The sequence below is a fragment of the Colossoma macropomum genome, unplaced genomic scaffold (genome assembly GCF_904425465.1).
Source record: "Colossoma macropomum unplaced genomic scaffold, Colossoma_macropomum, whole genome shotgun sequence".
Classification (NCBI taxonomy): domain Eukaryota; kingdom Metazoa; phylum Chordata; class Actinopteri; order Characiformes; family Serrasalmidae; genus Colossoma; species Colossoma macropomum.
In genome coordinates this window covers 27,334,754-27,350,440 of record NW_023494807.1, presented here as the reverse complement: position 1 = coordinate 27,350,440, position 15,687 = coordinate 27,334,754, and the positions used below count along the sequence as shown (strand labels likewise).

At 39.5% G+C, this 15,687-nt stretch overlaps 1 protein-coding gene across 1 annotated transcript in view; it reads left to right on the top strand.

Moving 5' to 3' along the window:
- Positions 1 to 356: 356 nt before the first annotated feature.
- tmtopsa (teleost multiple tissue opsin a) overlaps positions 357 to 15,687 on the top strand; it is a 96,003-nt gene continuing 80,672 nt past the window's right edge. Inside the window, exon 1 of the mRNA XM_036556292.1 lies at positions 357 to 675. Within this exon, the coding sequence (XP_036412185.1) occupies positions 357 to 675 (319 nt within the window). The remainder of the gene's footprint in view (positions 676 to 15,687) is intronic.

Below are 15,687 nucleotides of genomic sequence, written 5' to 3'. Positions count from 1 at the left end.
TTGTTGCATTTAAAACGAGACTAAAAATAATGAATGGATGAAAGGATGAATGGATTGCACTCCAGTCTCCAAACACCCCCTGCTTCTTTGTTGCTGCTGCGCTTAAAACGAGCCTAGAAACATCACCGCTTTCTCTGGATGGATTGCACTTCCTCAACAGCAGCTGCTCTTTTTTGTTGGTGGTGCATTCAGAAAGCCACACTGTAAGCAATGCTGCCTTTTCTCTCTCCCTCGTGCTGCACTTTTCCCCCTCAGTCAGCACTAATGAACCCCTCCAGATGTGAGTGCTCCCACTAGCCCCCCTCTCTCTCTCCCCCTCTCTCTCTCTCACTCTCTCTCTCGCTCTCTCCCCCTCCATGATCGTGTCCTCCGCGGAGGCGCGCTCGGACTCGAGCACCCCGCGCGCGCTCAGCCCCACCGGCCACGCGCTGGTGGCCGCGTGCCTCGGTCTGATCGGCGCGCTCGGCATCCTCAATAACCTGCTGGTGCTCGTGCTGTTCGGCCGCTACAAGGCGCTGCGCTCGCCCATCAACCTGCTGCTGCTCAACATCTCCGTCAGCGACCTGCTGGTGTGCGCGCTCGCCACGCCGTTCAGCTTCGCTGCCAGCGCGCGCGGACGCTGGCTGATCGGAGAGGAGGGCTGCGTGTGGTACGGCTTCGCCAACTCGCTGCTGGGTGAGTGAGCGCGGAGAGCGCGCGGCGACTGCGTTAATGGCTGGAGCGCTTAATTGGTGTCGCGTTAACTCAGCGTTGCATTCACAGTGATGCATTAGCGCATGCAGTATTGCAAGAACACCTATAATGTTGAACTAGTGATGCATAACCCACGCAGCGGTGCATTAACACGTGTAGTGTTGATTTAGACTTGAATGGACACCTAAATTGTTGCATTAAGTCTTGCAGTGTTGCATTGACACTGGTGCTGCATTACCTACAATGAGTTGTCACTTATGATGTTTATTTGGTGCTACCTTAACACCTGTATTGCTGCATTGTTTACATTGTTAATTAACACATACTGTTGCATTAACTTGTGAAATGTAAACTAATGCCTAGTGTTTACTTAGTGTTGCATTAGTGCTGCATTAACTCTTGCAATGTTGCATTGAAACTGAGTGTTGAATTAATGCTGCATTAAAAGCAATAATGTTGTCCTAAGACTTATAATGTTGAAGGTGTTGCACTAACACCTGCAATATTGCATTAAATCTTGCAATGTTGCATTAAAAAAGATAGTATCGAAGTAAGTCTGCATGGCAGTAGTGTTGTATTGAGACCTAAAATTATGTGTTGCACATGTATAGTGCTGCAGTGTTGCATTGACACCAGTAGTGTCAATGCAATAATAGTCATAGTCATAATGGTTAATCTGCACCTAGTGTTGCAATAGTGATGCATTAGCACAGTATTGCAAGAACACCTATAATGTTGAACTAGTGATGCATAACCCATGCAGCGGTACATTAACACATGTAGTGTTGATTTAGTCTTGAATGGACACCTAAATTGTTGCATTAAGTCTTGCAGTGTTGCATTGACACTGGTGCTGCATTACCTACAATGAGTTGTCACTTATGATGTTCAGTTAGTGCTCTCTGAACACCTGGACTGCTGCATTATTTACTCATCCAGTGTTGAATTAATGCATATAATACTGCATTAACTTGTGAAATGTCAACTAACGCTTACAGTGTTTACTTAGTGTTGCATTAGTGTTGCATTAACTCTTGCAATGTTGCATTGAAACTAATAGCATTAAGTTAGTGCTGCATTAATAGTGATACTGTTGTCCTAAGATCTATAATGTTGAAGGTGTTGCACTTGTAATATGGCATTAAATCTTGCAATGCTGCAATAAAATGGATAGTATAGAATTAAGGCTGCATGGCAGTAGTGTTGTATTGAGACCTAAAATTATGTGTTGCACATGTATAATGTTGCAGTATTGTATTGACACCAGTAGTATTACATTAGTGTCGCAATGATAGTCATAGTCATAATGGTTAATCTGCACCTAGTGCTGCATTAGTGATGCAGAAACTCTTGCATTAACATGTAATGTTGCAATATCTCCTTCAATATTGCATGGACATGTATTGCACTGCATTAACAGCTACAATGCTGAATTAAGGTCCATTGTGCTGGTGTTGTATTAACGTTTATAGTGTGGCTTTAGTGTTTGATTAACTCTTGCAATGTTGCATAACACCTACCATGTTAATTTATCTATTGCAATGTTGTGTGAACAGATTTGGTGTTGCATTATCACCTGTAGTGTTGACTGAGTGCTAACAGCTTTAACGATGATTTGGTGTTGCATTAATACATAGAGCATTGCATTAACACAAATAGTGCTGCATTAATGCTCATTGTGGTGCCTTAACACATGTGTTAGTGTTGTTAACACAGGGTTGCATTAATACATGTTGTATAACATGTATTACCATGCATTGCATTGTGTAGCATCAATGCATAAAGTGTTGTTACTACAGTGTTGCATTGACATGCACTGTGTTGCACTAACATATATAGTGTTGCATGAACTCACTTTACATTGTGTTAACATGCATTGCATTGCCTTAACATACTGTTGCATTAACGCACATTGTGTTGCATTAACACATACAATGGTGAATTACTTTTATATTAACATCTACATCACTAAAATCCAGCTACACCCAAATGAGTTCTGTTATTGGCTTTCATTAGTCGGGCTTTTGCTGAGTTCTACTTTTTGTTGTGCAACATCTATGTGTGGTATTCATTGTTATTATGTTGTTATGCTAGAGTCACACAGATTGACGACCCTTCTCATCATCCTGTGATGTTTTTCAATCCTGGGATTTGGTCTTAAAAATAGATGCAAGGCAAAAATAAGACATTAGAGAATGCTTTATGGAAGTTAGAAGTGAAATGCGTGCTCAGACCTGTATGCACAGAGATGAAAAACCCATGCCGCATTTACTAACTTGTTTATGACTTACCGAATCTGCCTGTTAATTGGGTTTTATAATTGCAGTGTTCACTTCCTGAACCACTGGGACTGTAGCTAGAATGGAGCTGCATATAGATGGCAGTAAATCTAGACTCAAAGCTCAGAATGTTTAAATCAAAGTAAGTTTAGATCCAGAGTGAGTTTAAAGAGTATTGCTTCTGTTATGTGATGTAATATCAGTCAATCACTGATTGGTGGTAGTACACATAAAAAGTGGCTCATCAAATCTACCTAAAAAATGACTTCATGTGGTAACAAGTAAATTAACTAGTTTTATTCAACCTAAATAAATACTTTGAATGAACGATTCTTTCAATCAATGTAGTTTTTAAGTTGAATAAAACTAGTTCAATTGCTTACCACATGAAGTCGTTTTTAGGTGGATCTGAGGAGCCACTTTTTACAATGTAGATGTGCTATTTTCTCTTGTTGTCCTATGACTAATTTGTAAATGTAGCTACAAGGGTGGAAAAATGAAATTTGAACGTAGTTATTTAAATACATTGATTTTAAAATCACTAATAACTGATTATAATTGCACTGTAAAAAGTGGCTCATCAGATCTACCTAAAAAAAACTACTTTGATTGAAAGAATCATTCATTCATGATTTATTTAGGTTGAATAAAACTAGATAATTTACCTGTTACCAAATGAAGTAACTTTTAAAGTACATCTTGGGAGCCACTTTTTACACTGTGATTCTAGTTCAATCCAATTTCAATCCAATGTTCAATTTTTGGCCAATAATACAATTTTTGGATTTTTTTAAAAATCAAAACACCTTTTTATTCCAGTACATTTTCTACTACTGTGTAAATAGTTAAGCCAATTTTTAGTAAGAATTCTGAATCATACCAAAATAATCAAATAAAAATTTTGTAAAATTTCAAATTTGAGAACCAGCATTAGATTCTGTCAATATTGGGAAATGTTTACACTTCTAAAATATATATACAGTCAGTGGGGCACTTGCTTCAGCATCTGCCAATTGGTTTGCATTATAAATAAATTTTGAGTTAGTGGGTTTTCTGATCTTTTCTGTTTTGCATAAAAATTGCTGTCCATGTTAAGTGACTGTTTGTGGCAGATGTAGCAGAGAGAGATTAGATTGAAAAACACTGGTATACCCCTTTGAGTTCACATCTTATACTTTGGTAAGATTACAAACGACATTGCTAGCCTGAAGTAGTGTGTGCCGTATGTTTGAGAAGATTATATTAAGTAAGAACAGAACACTGGATATGAATTGAAACAATGACAATAAGTCAAAGTGGCAACTGTCAGCTCTAATTTGAGGTTGTGTATATTCATATCAAGTGTGTCTTGCAGTATTGGCAACCCTTTTACCTAGTTCTCCCAATTTAGAGAACAAAACTCAATTGGACAGTTGCCTGCTCACTTGTTTCTTGGCCAGCTGTGTCCAGTCACATTAATAGTTGAAGCACGACAGAGCTAACAATGGTCAGGGTGAGGCTGCACAATATATCTTTTGTTAAATCTTATTTCAATATTTGCATTTGCAATATTGATACTAGAGAAAGCCACATTATGCAATCTAATTTTTTTTTGCTGTGTGATGTGAGCATCCTGACCAATCACAGTTCCAGATGTGATTCTGGATTCATGTCAGACAACAAAAGCAAAATTATACAGACTAATCATTAATCACATGACATCATTTCACTACTGTGCTTTTGATATACTGCAAGGCATATTGCAGTCGCTAGTAAGCCTCAAGAACAGCAGCCAGGTTACATGTTACCCACAAATACTTGGAAAAAGCCCATTTTGGGGCAAAGTGTTAAGGAAAGATGAGACAAATATTAACTTAGAATAGAGCGATGAAATGGAAAAATGTTGATAAAAAGGACATGCTCGATCTATAGCTTACTAGGTCTTCTGCGAAACATGGCGAAGGTAGTGCCATGTATGGCTGCAGTGGAACTGGATCATGTGTCTTTAATGGCTGAATTCAAAAGTGAATAGAAACATCTTAACTACACAGGCCTTTCTAAATGCTTCAAAACTGTTTGAAAGTTTCTTCACCTTGCAGCAGTGAAAGAATTTTCATGACCAAAATGTGGACTGGCAAAGGCAGTCACTCAGCCCGAACCTCAGTGAGTAGCATTTCACTTATTGAAGGGACTGAAGGGAAAACGTCCATGAAATGAGCAGGAAATGGCTACATTACAGGCCTGACAGACTATCACGAGGGAAGAAGTCCTTCATTTGTTTCTGAAGAAATGAATGATGAGGATGATGGATGTAATCAGGGCTCCGCTGGACAGGGTGCTGTACAGAACACTCCACTGCCCTCAAGGTGCAGCTGCTTAAGGTTGGATGCTGTAATTCTGAAACCCGAAGACCATATTTTTGTAAAACTATCCAAACCTCACCCTGGATATATTTTATACTAGGAATGCACTAACCTTTGGCCACTGAAAATCTTTGGCTGAAAACAATACACTTTATGACCAAAAGTTTGTGGACCCATGACAGTCACACTTATATGAGCTTGTTGGACATCCTATTCCAAAACCATGGGCATCAATAGCCACGTTTACATGCAGCCTGATAATCCGTTAATAATCCGACTAATAGCTCAATCGGAATAGAATACGTCCATGTAAACACCTCAATCGGAATAGTCTAATCCGATTGAGGCCATTCGGAATACAATTTCTATCCGATTAAACGAGGTGGGTAAACTTTTAAATAATCCGTTAAATAGAAGAATAATAGCCATGTAAACGCCTGAATCCGATTACATTCCAATCGGAACGTGTAAGTATGTTCTGCGCATGTGCGTCGCGTCACGGCGAAAGTTTACACCGCTCAACATGGCGGAGCAGAAACTGGTCTGGACCTCACGTGATGTTCGCTGTCATGGTAACGTTTACTCTAAGCGCTACTCCACGCACGCGCGTCATTTTGCATCGGATTACTTGTAGTGAGCATGTAAACGAAGGTTTTCCATCAGATTGTTGAATAGAGTGCATATAAACACCTCAGTCTACATCTGTAATCGGATTGTATTCAATCGGATTGGTAAAAATCGTTGCATGTAAACATAGCCAGTATGGAGTTGCCCCTCTCATGCAGCTATCACAGCTTTCTTTTTCTGGGAGGTTTGGAGTGTGTCTTGTTCCCATTCAGTTAAAAGAGCATTTGTGAGGTCAGGCACTAATGTTGGACGAGAAGGCCAAGTCATCCCAAAGGTGTTCAGTGGAGTTGAGGTCAGGGCTTGTGCAACTCATCAAATAATGTCTTTGTGAACCACACTTTGTGCACAGGGGCACAGAAATTCTGGAACAACTGCTGCCACAAAGTTGGATGCATATAATTGTTTAAAATGTCTTTGTATGCTGTAGAATTAACGTTACCCTTCACTGGAACTAAGAGGTCCAAGCCCTGAAAAACAATCCAGACCATTATCCCTCCTCTACCAAATCTTACTGTTAGCACTTAGCTTTCCGATAGGCAGTGTTTTCCTGGCATCCACCAAACCCAGATATGTCCATCAGACCACCAGAGAGTGAAGTCTTATTCATCACCCTGGAGAACACCTTTCCACTCCTCCAGAGTGCAGTGGCAGCATGCTTTACACCACTCCAGCTGACTCTTGGCATTGCGCATAGTGATCTTGCAGCTGTGTGCAGCTGCTCGGCCATGGAAACCTATTTAATGAAGCTTGTGATGCACAGTTCTTGGGTTGATGTTGCTTCCAGAGGCAGTTTGGAATTCTGTAGTGAGTGAATAGGCAATTTTTAGATGCCACGTGCTTCAGTACTTGACCACCCTGCTCTGTGAGTTTGCATGTTCTACCACTTCATAGCAGAGCTGTCATTCCTGCTAGACGCTTTCATTTGAGAATAATAGTACTTTCAGTTAAACGGGCCAAATCAAAAGGGGCAAAATTTCATTAACTGATTTGTGGCAAATGTGGCTTCCTATAACAGTGCCATGTCTAAAGTCACTGAGCTCTTCAGTATGACCCATTCTACTGCCAGTGTCTATGGAGGTTGCATGGCTATGTGGTTGATTTTATACACCTATTAGCAATTAATGTGGCTGAAACACCTGAGCTCAATAATTAGGAGGCCATATTGTGTGCTTTTGGATTTCAGCTGCTGAATGTCTCTGTGAAAACATTTTGTATCATTTTATCAGCTCCACTTACTATATAGGTGCACTTTGTAGTTCTACAGTTACAGACTGTAGTCCATCTGTTTCTCTGCATACTTTGTTAGCCCCCTTTTACCCTGTTCTTCACTGATCAGGACCCCCATGGACCCTCACAGAGCAGGTATTATTTGGGATCATTCTCAGCACTGCAGTGATACTGATGTGGTGGTGGTGTGTTAGTGTGTGTTGTGCTGGTACAAGTGGATCAGACAGTGCTGCTGGAGTTTTTAAACACTATGTCCACTCACTGTCCACTCTATTAGACACTCCTACCTTGTCAGTCCACCTTGTAGATGTAAAGTCAGAGATGATAGCTCATCTGCTGCTGCACAGTTTGTGTTGGTCATCCTCTAGTCCTTCATCTAGTCCATCACAGGATGTTGCCCACAGGACGCTGTTGGCGGGATATTTTTGGTTGGTGGACTATTCTCAGTCCAGCAGTGACACTGAGGTATTTAAAAACTCCAGCAGCACTGCTGCGTCTGATCCACTCAGACCAGCGCAACACACACTAACACACCACCACCATGTCAGTGTCACTGCAGTGCTGAGAATGATCCACCACCTGACTGCTGAAGAACAGGGTAGAGGGGGGCTAACAAAGTATGCAGAGAAACAGATGGACTACAGTCTGTAACTGTAGAACTACAAAGTGCACCTATATAGTAAGTGGAGCTGATAAAATGGACAATGAGCGTAGAAACAAGGAGGTGGTCATAATGTTATGCCTGATCAGTTTATTAGTGTTTAGGTTTAATAGCTGACTTACTTTCATGCAATGTCCTTTCAGCACGCAGGAGCATTAGCTTGCTTATAAAGGATCCAGTGACATTCTGGGGAAAATATACACAGGATAAAGCGTATTGTTTTGGGCCATTTTTGTTTGCCACAGGGCCCAGTGGCAGCAATTTTTCAAAACGCTATTCACTTTTCCATTTGAGAAATACTTCTAAGACCCTGAGTTCCCACATGGGCGTGATGCTGTACTACAAGTTTACATCACTTCCAGGAAAAAAGAACAACAGCAAAAAAAGCCTTTGACCATAATAAGCAATGGTGCCTATAAAGCAAAAGGGTTAGTAGTGGATGAAGGTGATCATTAAACTCCCTGTATGTTTACTTTGCTACAACCCCCTCATCGTCCATCTGTTTCGCCCTTGGTTGTGTCACTTTGAGCTCTGATCTTGTGACTCTTCCTCCTCAGGTTAAAGCAGAATGGGTCCCTGTAGATATTCCCTCCATTAACTTGCACTTGAACTGAGAACTTGGTTAATGGCGTACCATCATACTTCCCAGCAGAGCCAGGTGGAATCAGCCAGACCACATATGTTAACCTTGTTTAACAGCAAGTACCTTAAAATAGCACTAAATCGGATTTAGGACTGCAGGGCCTAGGTGCCTTTTAGCCAATGAGCATAATAGTAGCATATTAGATTTCATATCCACTTCATTATTGTTTCAAGCATTATGTAACTTTTTTTATTTAATCCAATTTGTCTCTTTTAGGACATAAGGCCCACAGCTTATTATGTAAGAACATCACAAGTTAAATGGAATATGCTAATGACTGATGAATTTTAAAGGATTGGATGCGATGAAAGTCATTTAAATGCGAACGTAGTGCTCCAAACAAAGTAATAACCTTGACCTCACTGGAGAATGTATGGGGACCCTTAACCCTTTAAATGGCCAGGACCCACTGTCGGGGACAAAAAATAAAAAATAAAAAAAATAATAATAATGTCACCCGTTTGCATTGTAGTCCATGTAGTTACTGAATAATAAGCCTTACTATGTAATGAACCTGGGATTTTAAGGAGATAAACACAGATGAATATGGAAAAGTATTATATTTTCTTATAGAGCTGTCACTATTGATTATAGCAGTAGTTGAGTCAGTGAAGAACTCTCAGAGCCTTCTAGAAGGCCTAATGATTTTTGGGAACGTTATTTCTAGGTCATTTTATTTTAAATATTAGTCATTGAAGTATTTCATTGTTAGGTTGTGATTGGAAATGAAAGGTTAATATCTTGAAATGCCCAACAGCAAAATGATCCAATCAGGATTTGTTCTCTGTGGTATCTCGGTAGAGTTAAATATAATGATGAAACGCTACAGAGAAAATGGGCCTCCTAACAACCACCTGGAAGAGCTGGTAGACACCAAAACTGTCCCCATCAGATAAACAGCACTTAAAGCTTTCATCTTTGTGAGAGAGGAGAAAATCAAGCTGCTTCAGATCTGAAAACATCCACAGGTGTTTCTGTCCATCCTTCCACTGTGAGAAGACGACTCAGGGCTATGGGTCTGAAAGGATGTGTAGCTGTGAAGAAGACCTCAGTAGCCATGTTTTTATGTGTTAATAATCCGAATAGCTTAATCTGAATACAATACGTCCATGTAAACACCTCAATTGGAATAGACTAGTCCAATTGAGGCCATACGGAATACCATTTCTATCCGATTGAACAAGGTCGGTAATCCTGTAAATAATCTGGTAAATAGAAGAACAATAAACATATAAATGCCTGTATCTGTTTACATTCCCAATCGGAAAGTTTAAGTACGTTCTGATCATTTGCATCACGTCACAGCGAAAGATTATGACGTTCAACATGGCGGGAGCAGAAACTGGTCTGCAGAGGAGACGAAGTTCATGCTTTGATCTTTAAAAGACGGCGGTGGGATGGACGTCCAGCTTATGTGTCTCAGAACACAACGTCTTCCTCTCGGCCTTCTTTAATAAGGACATGTGAAGGACGTTTTCCTGAGTCTGACATCATTTTAAAGTGACTAAAACCACAAGCACTGCTCACTGCTGCTCATCTCACTCTGACTGGACTCATGTGATGCTCATTGTCATGGTAACGTCTACACTAAGTAGTTCTCTATGCATGCATGTAATTTTGATTGGATTACTTGTTGTGTGAACGTAAACAGAGATTTTCCATCAGATTGTTGAGTGGAGTGAGTATATATAAACACCTCTGAATCTATAATTGGGATGTATTCAATAGGATTGGCAAAAATCTTTGCATGTAAACACAGCCACTGACAAAAGGAAACAGACAAAGAATATAAAAGAAGAAGCTGCTGGTCTCAGGACTGACCTCCCCATAGTCCAGATCTCAATCAATGTTTTTGAGATTACTTTGGGTCTTGAAAAGCGGAAAATGCAAACGAACTACTACGACTGAACTGTAGGGTTGTGGAAAAACATCCTTGCAGATTTCTTTGAAAAACTGAAAGCAAGTCTGCTGAAAAGAATGGGAGCTGTAATAAAGGCGAAGGGTGGAATATGAGATATTATACTTGCTTGCAGGGTGTTCTGTGTAATTTTTGGCATTGAGTGTAGTGCAGCAGAACTGAAGCAAAATAATGATGGTAGAATTATAAAGGAGCATTATTAGGAGGATGGATTGCGCTAACATTTACTCTGTCATTTGCAGGCCAAGCTGACCATTCAGCTCAGTAGGAAAGGTTAATTGGCCTTCTTTGTTTCTTCTGGCCAGCGCAGCTTGTGCTGACAAGAAGAATGTTGGTTTCATTCGGATCCAGGAGGAGCGAGGAGTTGCCTTCTAGCCAATGTATCATGCTCCAGTGATTCAGACGTTCGAGGAAGAAATGACTCGCTCTAATCACATTGAATTTAATGAGCGTGAAGTATCCCATTGTTAGGTTCTCACTGGACTTTATGTACCAGGCTCATATTTTCATTTGCATTCGATTAATGCCTAACACCAGGTGGCTGCGTGTGTGTCAAAACAGTCTTACTGAGGGCTCCAAACAACACCTCCAACAATATAAAGCTCCAGAGAATTCTCTGACTTACGCTATTTAGCTTCTCCATACGCTCCAGTGATTTAGCTAATGGCTTGGCGATGAGGAAGTAAAGGGATTAGATTTCAGGTGGGACAATAAGTTGTGTAAAAATGTCAAGGAATGCTTGGTTAAAATGGACCCATTTATGAAGTAGGCTAGCCAGGAATCATAATTATATCAGGCCTTCAAATATAAAAGTGGCCTCGAGTTACTATTGTTTTGCCATACTATTTAAATGCAATTAGATTAGATTAGATAATAATACTTTATTGTCCATTTTCAGATGAATATATCTTGCACTTGCCCACTCAATCATTAAAAGTATAACCCCATTTCCAAAAGTGTTGATATTAAAATATTGAGAGAATCAGGAGAAATCTCTGTATGCAAGGGACAAGGCCAAAAACGAATATTGGATGGACATTATCTTCGGACCCTCAGAGAGCACCAAAAACAGACACAATTCTGTAGTGGAAATCACTGCATGGGCTCAGGCACACTTCCAAAAAGCACTGTCTGTGAACATATACAAGTTAAAACTCCACCATGCACAGAAGAAACCATATATAAACAGGGTCCAGAAACACTGCCACTTTCTCTGGGCCAGAGTTTTATTTGAGATTTTATTATAATTTATTTAGACTGAGGTGAGGTGAGAAAAGTGTCCTGTGGTCTGACAAAACTAAATTTTTAATTCTTTTAAAAATCATGGACGCTGTTTCCTCTGGGCTAAATAGGAGGGAGACCATCTGGCTAATTATCAGCACACAGTTCAAAAGCCAGCATCCGTGATGGTCTGGGGTGCACTAGTGCCAACGGCTTGGGAGATTTGCACATCTGTGAAGGCACGATATATACAGGTTTCGGAGCAACATATGCTACCATCCAGACAGCGTCTTTGTCAGGGAAGGCCTTGCTTATTTCAGCAAGACAATGTCAAACCACATTCTGCATGTATTACAACAGCATGACACTTTGGAAAAAGAGTCCAAGTGCTAAACACATCTTCGACATCGGTGCCATCCTTTGTCTTTCCTGGTGATATGACGATATTGATTAAGGATATCTGAAGAATATCTTATACTTATTCCTCCTGCAATTTGGAACCCTAAAACACTTTCCTAAGGGAAATAACTGAAACTTGCCAATCTCAGGGTATTATTTGTGCAGCTTTGAAGGAATGAGTGTTCACCCACCACTTTGGAGCAGATGCCCAGGAGCCTTAAGATCCCAACCTTGAGGGGATTGTAAGGCCATTGAACCAGATAGAACTTCCATACGGCAAGATACTTTGAATGATGGCACAAAGAAAAAGGTTAAGGATTTCCCTACTGAGTCCAAAGAGTCCTTAAAAAAGAAATCCTTTGCTGTATTGTACTACAAACATAGTCAATGTGATAGCTTCAAGTAAATGTGCTATCCACACACACACCCAGGTATTTAAAAGATGTTGTTTGTTTAATAGGTTGATCTGGAACTGCACATATCTGTGATGGTGTTCCAAAAATAATCTCCTCTGTTTTAACAGGGTTTAAGACGAGGGAGTTCTGCTCACACCACTGAACTATTTTCACACATTAAAAAACCCGGCTCGTCCTCCTCCTTCATTAGTGCTTCTGATGCAGAATCATCTGAAAATATAACCGCATAAATAAAATACAATCGTATGCAAACATTTGAACATCCCTGGTCAAATGACAAGTTTTGTTGACTTTCTAAGTGAAAATGTTAACAAGTCCTCTACAGAGAACACATTTATTTGTCTGCTAATTTTATTGTATAAATGTTTTGATTATTTTCTGAATTTAAACTATTAGGAAAAATAAAACATAACATATAAAATATGCTAACTTTTGCACAGGCCAATTAATAGTAATTATGCATCAATATGTGCAGATGTTTGTTCTCTGGAGAGGGTGTGTTAACTTATTTTCACATAGAAGATCAAGAAAATGTGAAATTTGACCAGGGGTGCTTAAACTTTTTTGAATAGCTAATTACAATTGCAGTTCTGACTTACTTGTTATGTCTATCTATGGCAAGAATATAAACAATGGTTCCTCTTTGGCCGAAACAAGACAGTGACAGACATTTTTCAGCAAATTAAAATCATAATACAAATTAAAAAGTGTGGAATTCACACTTGGCTTATATTTCAGTGAGATATAAAAGAAAATGTACACAGCTTAAGAGGGTTAATACAACAACCCTCCTATTTTCAAGCCTAACTATCAACCTAGCTAATTTATTTTCCATATAAAACCGTTATCTAACTTGTGCATACACCGATCAGGCATGACATTATCCTTGTTTCTACACTCATTGCTCATTTTATCAGCTCCACTTACTATATATGTGCACTTTCATAGTTCTACAATTACAGACTGTAGTCCGTCTGTTTCTCTGCATACTTGGTTAGCCCCCTTTTACCCTGTTCTTCACTGGTCAGGACCCAATACTTTTGAAAATAACATGCCTCAGCCAGGCCTTGCAAGGATTAGGTATTTTACCTTCTCCTATTGATAATATAGACTGGAGATCTTTTGACTTAATATAATATAGTATCATCAACGATTCAGAGAATCTGAAGAAGTGGGTAAGGAAAACACAACTGAATACCTGTGACCTTTGACCTATCAAACAGCACTGCATCAAAAACTGTCATGTTGCTGTGATGCATATTAGCACATGGGCTTGGGAATACTTTGAAAAACTGTCAACAAGCACTTCGTCGCTGCATCCACAAATGCTACTCAAGACTGTACTATGCACAGCGGAAGCCGTATATCAACAATGTCCAGAAATGCCGCCGACTTCTCTGGGCTTGTGCTCATCTAAAATGAACTGCTGCACAATGGAAACATGTACTGTTGTCTAATGAGTCAACCTTTCAGATCATTTATAGAAATATTGAATTGTTCTCTGTGCCAGAGAAAAAAAAGACCACCCAGACTGTTAGCAGTATAAACTTCAAAAGCCAGGGTCTGTCATGGAGCAACATTTTTTGGAGCAACATATGCTGCCTTCTAGATGCTGTCTTTTTCAGCAATATTCATGCTTATTTTTACATGAAAACCTCAAGCCACATCCTGCACATTTTTAAACAGCATGGCTGTGTAATCAGAGAGTGTGGGTGCTAGATTGGCCTGCCTGAAGTCCAGAACTGTCTCCAATTGAACATGCGTGTCTTATTATGCTTAAAATATGACAACAAAGGCCCTGTAGGTTGCACAGCTGAAGACATGTACAACAGATTAATGGCAAAAAATTCTGCTTTAAAAACTTGGTCAGTTTGTGTCTTCAATCTCCAAACGTTTATTAAGCGCTAGTAAAATGAAAGGTGATATAACACAGTTGTAAACCTGCTCCTGTCTCAAATGTTACAAGCATCAAATTTGAAATGTGCATATATTTACAAAAAAATATGTTCATGAGGTAAAACCTAAAATATTTTGTTTGTGCTGTTCTCAATTTAATACAGGTCAAATCAAAATGACCTATTGCTGCTTTTTGTTTTTATTAGCATTTTACATACTGTCACAACTTTTTTGGAATTGGGTTTGTGCAACATTGGCTCAGGTCAGGCTTGAGTCGGTTTCTAATGAGTAATTTTTTTATTCATGTAGTAGATTTGCACATTTTGTGCACCCTCGCTCTCATTCATTATAAAGTTCTCAAACGTTCACTAAACAGTGTATTTGTAATAAAAACTGCAATACACTATGATTCCTCCAATCAATATAGTTTGTTAACAGTATGCTGTGGCTGTAACAGCATAGTCATCAATGATGATTCCATAAACTGCACAATGTTTTTTATTAATTTGCTGTGTTTATACAGAATTCAACTGATGTGTGCAGCCATATATGTATATATTGAATATTTTACAATGTGGCTCAGCCAATCCGGTTTTGGAATTGGGACTATCTGTTCATTTTACTATGTGCAAACTGGTAATGCCTGCCTCACAGAGAGATGCCAGGTTTTTTTTAGTGCGATCCTTTTCCATTAGAAGTGTTTGGCAGCACTTTAGTTAAATTAGTCACTCTACAGCATGGAACGAACCCCTCTGTCCCCAATCTTACATCATAATAAATTGCTATGAATTTGCTTGTGCGTGCTTGTTTTATACAAAATAAATCAAATCAAAACATTTGGTGACACTTTATTTTGAGTGGTCCTTTTAGATGAAACAAACACTTAACAGACTCTCAGTAACGAGTTAAAAACATATGAGGGTTAGGATTAGGTTTTGGGTTGAGGTTAAGGTAAAGGTTAAGATTAGTGCCAGGGTGAGGGTTAGGATTAGGTTTTGGGTTGAGGTTAAGGTTAAGATTAGTGCCAGGGTTAGGGTTAGGATTAGATTTTGGGTTGAGGTTAAGGTTAGTGTTAGGATTAGGGCCAGGGTGAGGGTTAGGATTAGGTTTTGGGTTGAGGTTAAGGTTAAGATTAGTGCCAGGGTGAGGGTTAGGATTAGGTTTTGGGTTGAGGTTAAGGTTAGTGTTAGGATTAGTGCCAGGGTTAGGGTTAGTTTTTGGGTCGAGGTTAAGGTAAAGGTTAAGATTAGTGCCAGGGTGAGGGTTAGGATTAGGTTTTGGGTTGAGGTTAAAGTTAAGATTAGTGCCAGGGTGAGGGTTAGGATTAGGTTTTGGGTTGAGGTTAAGGTAAAGGTTAAGATTAGT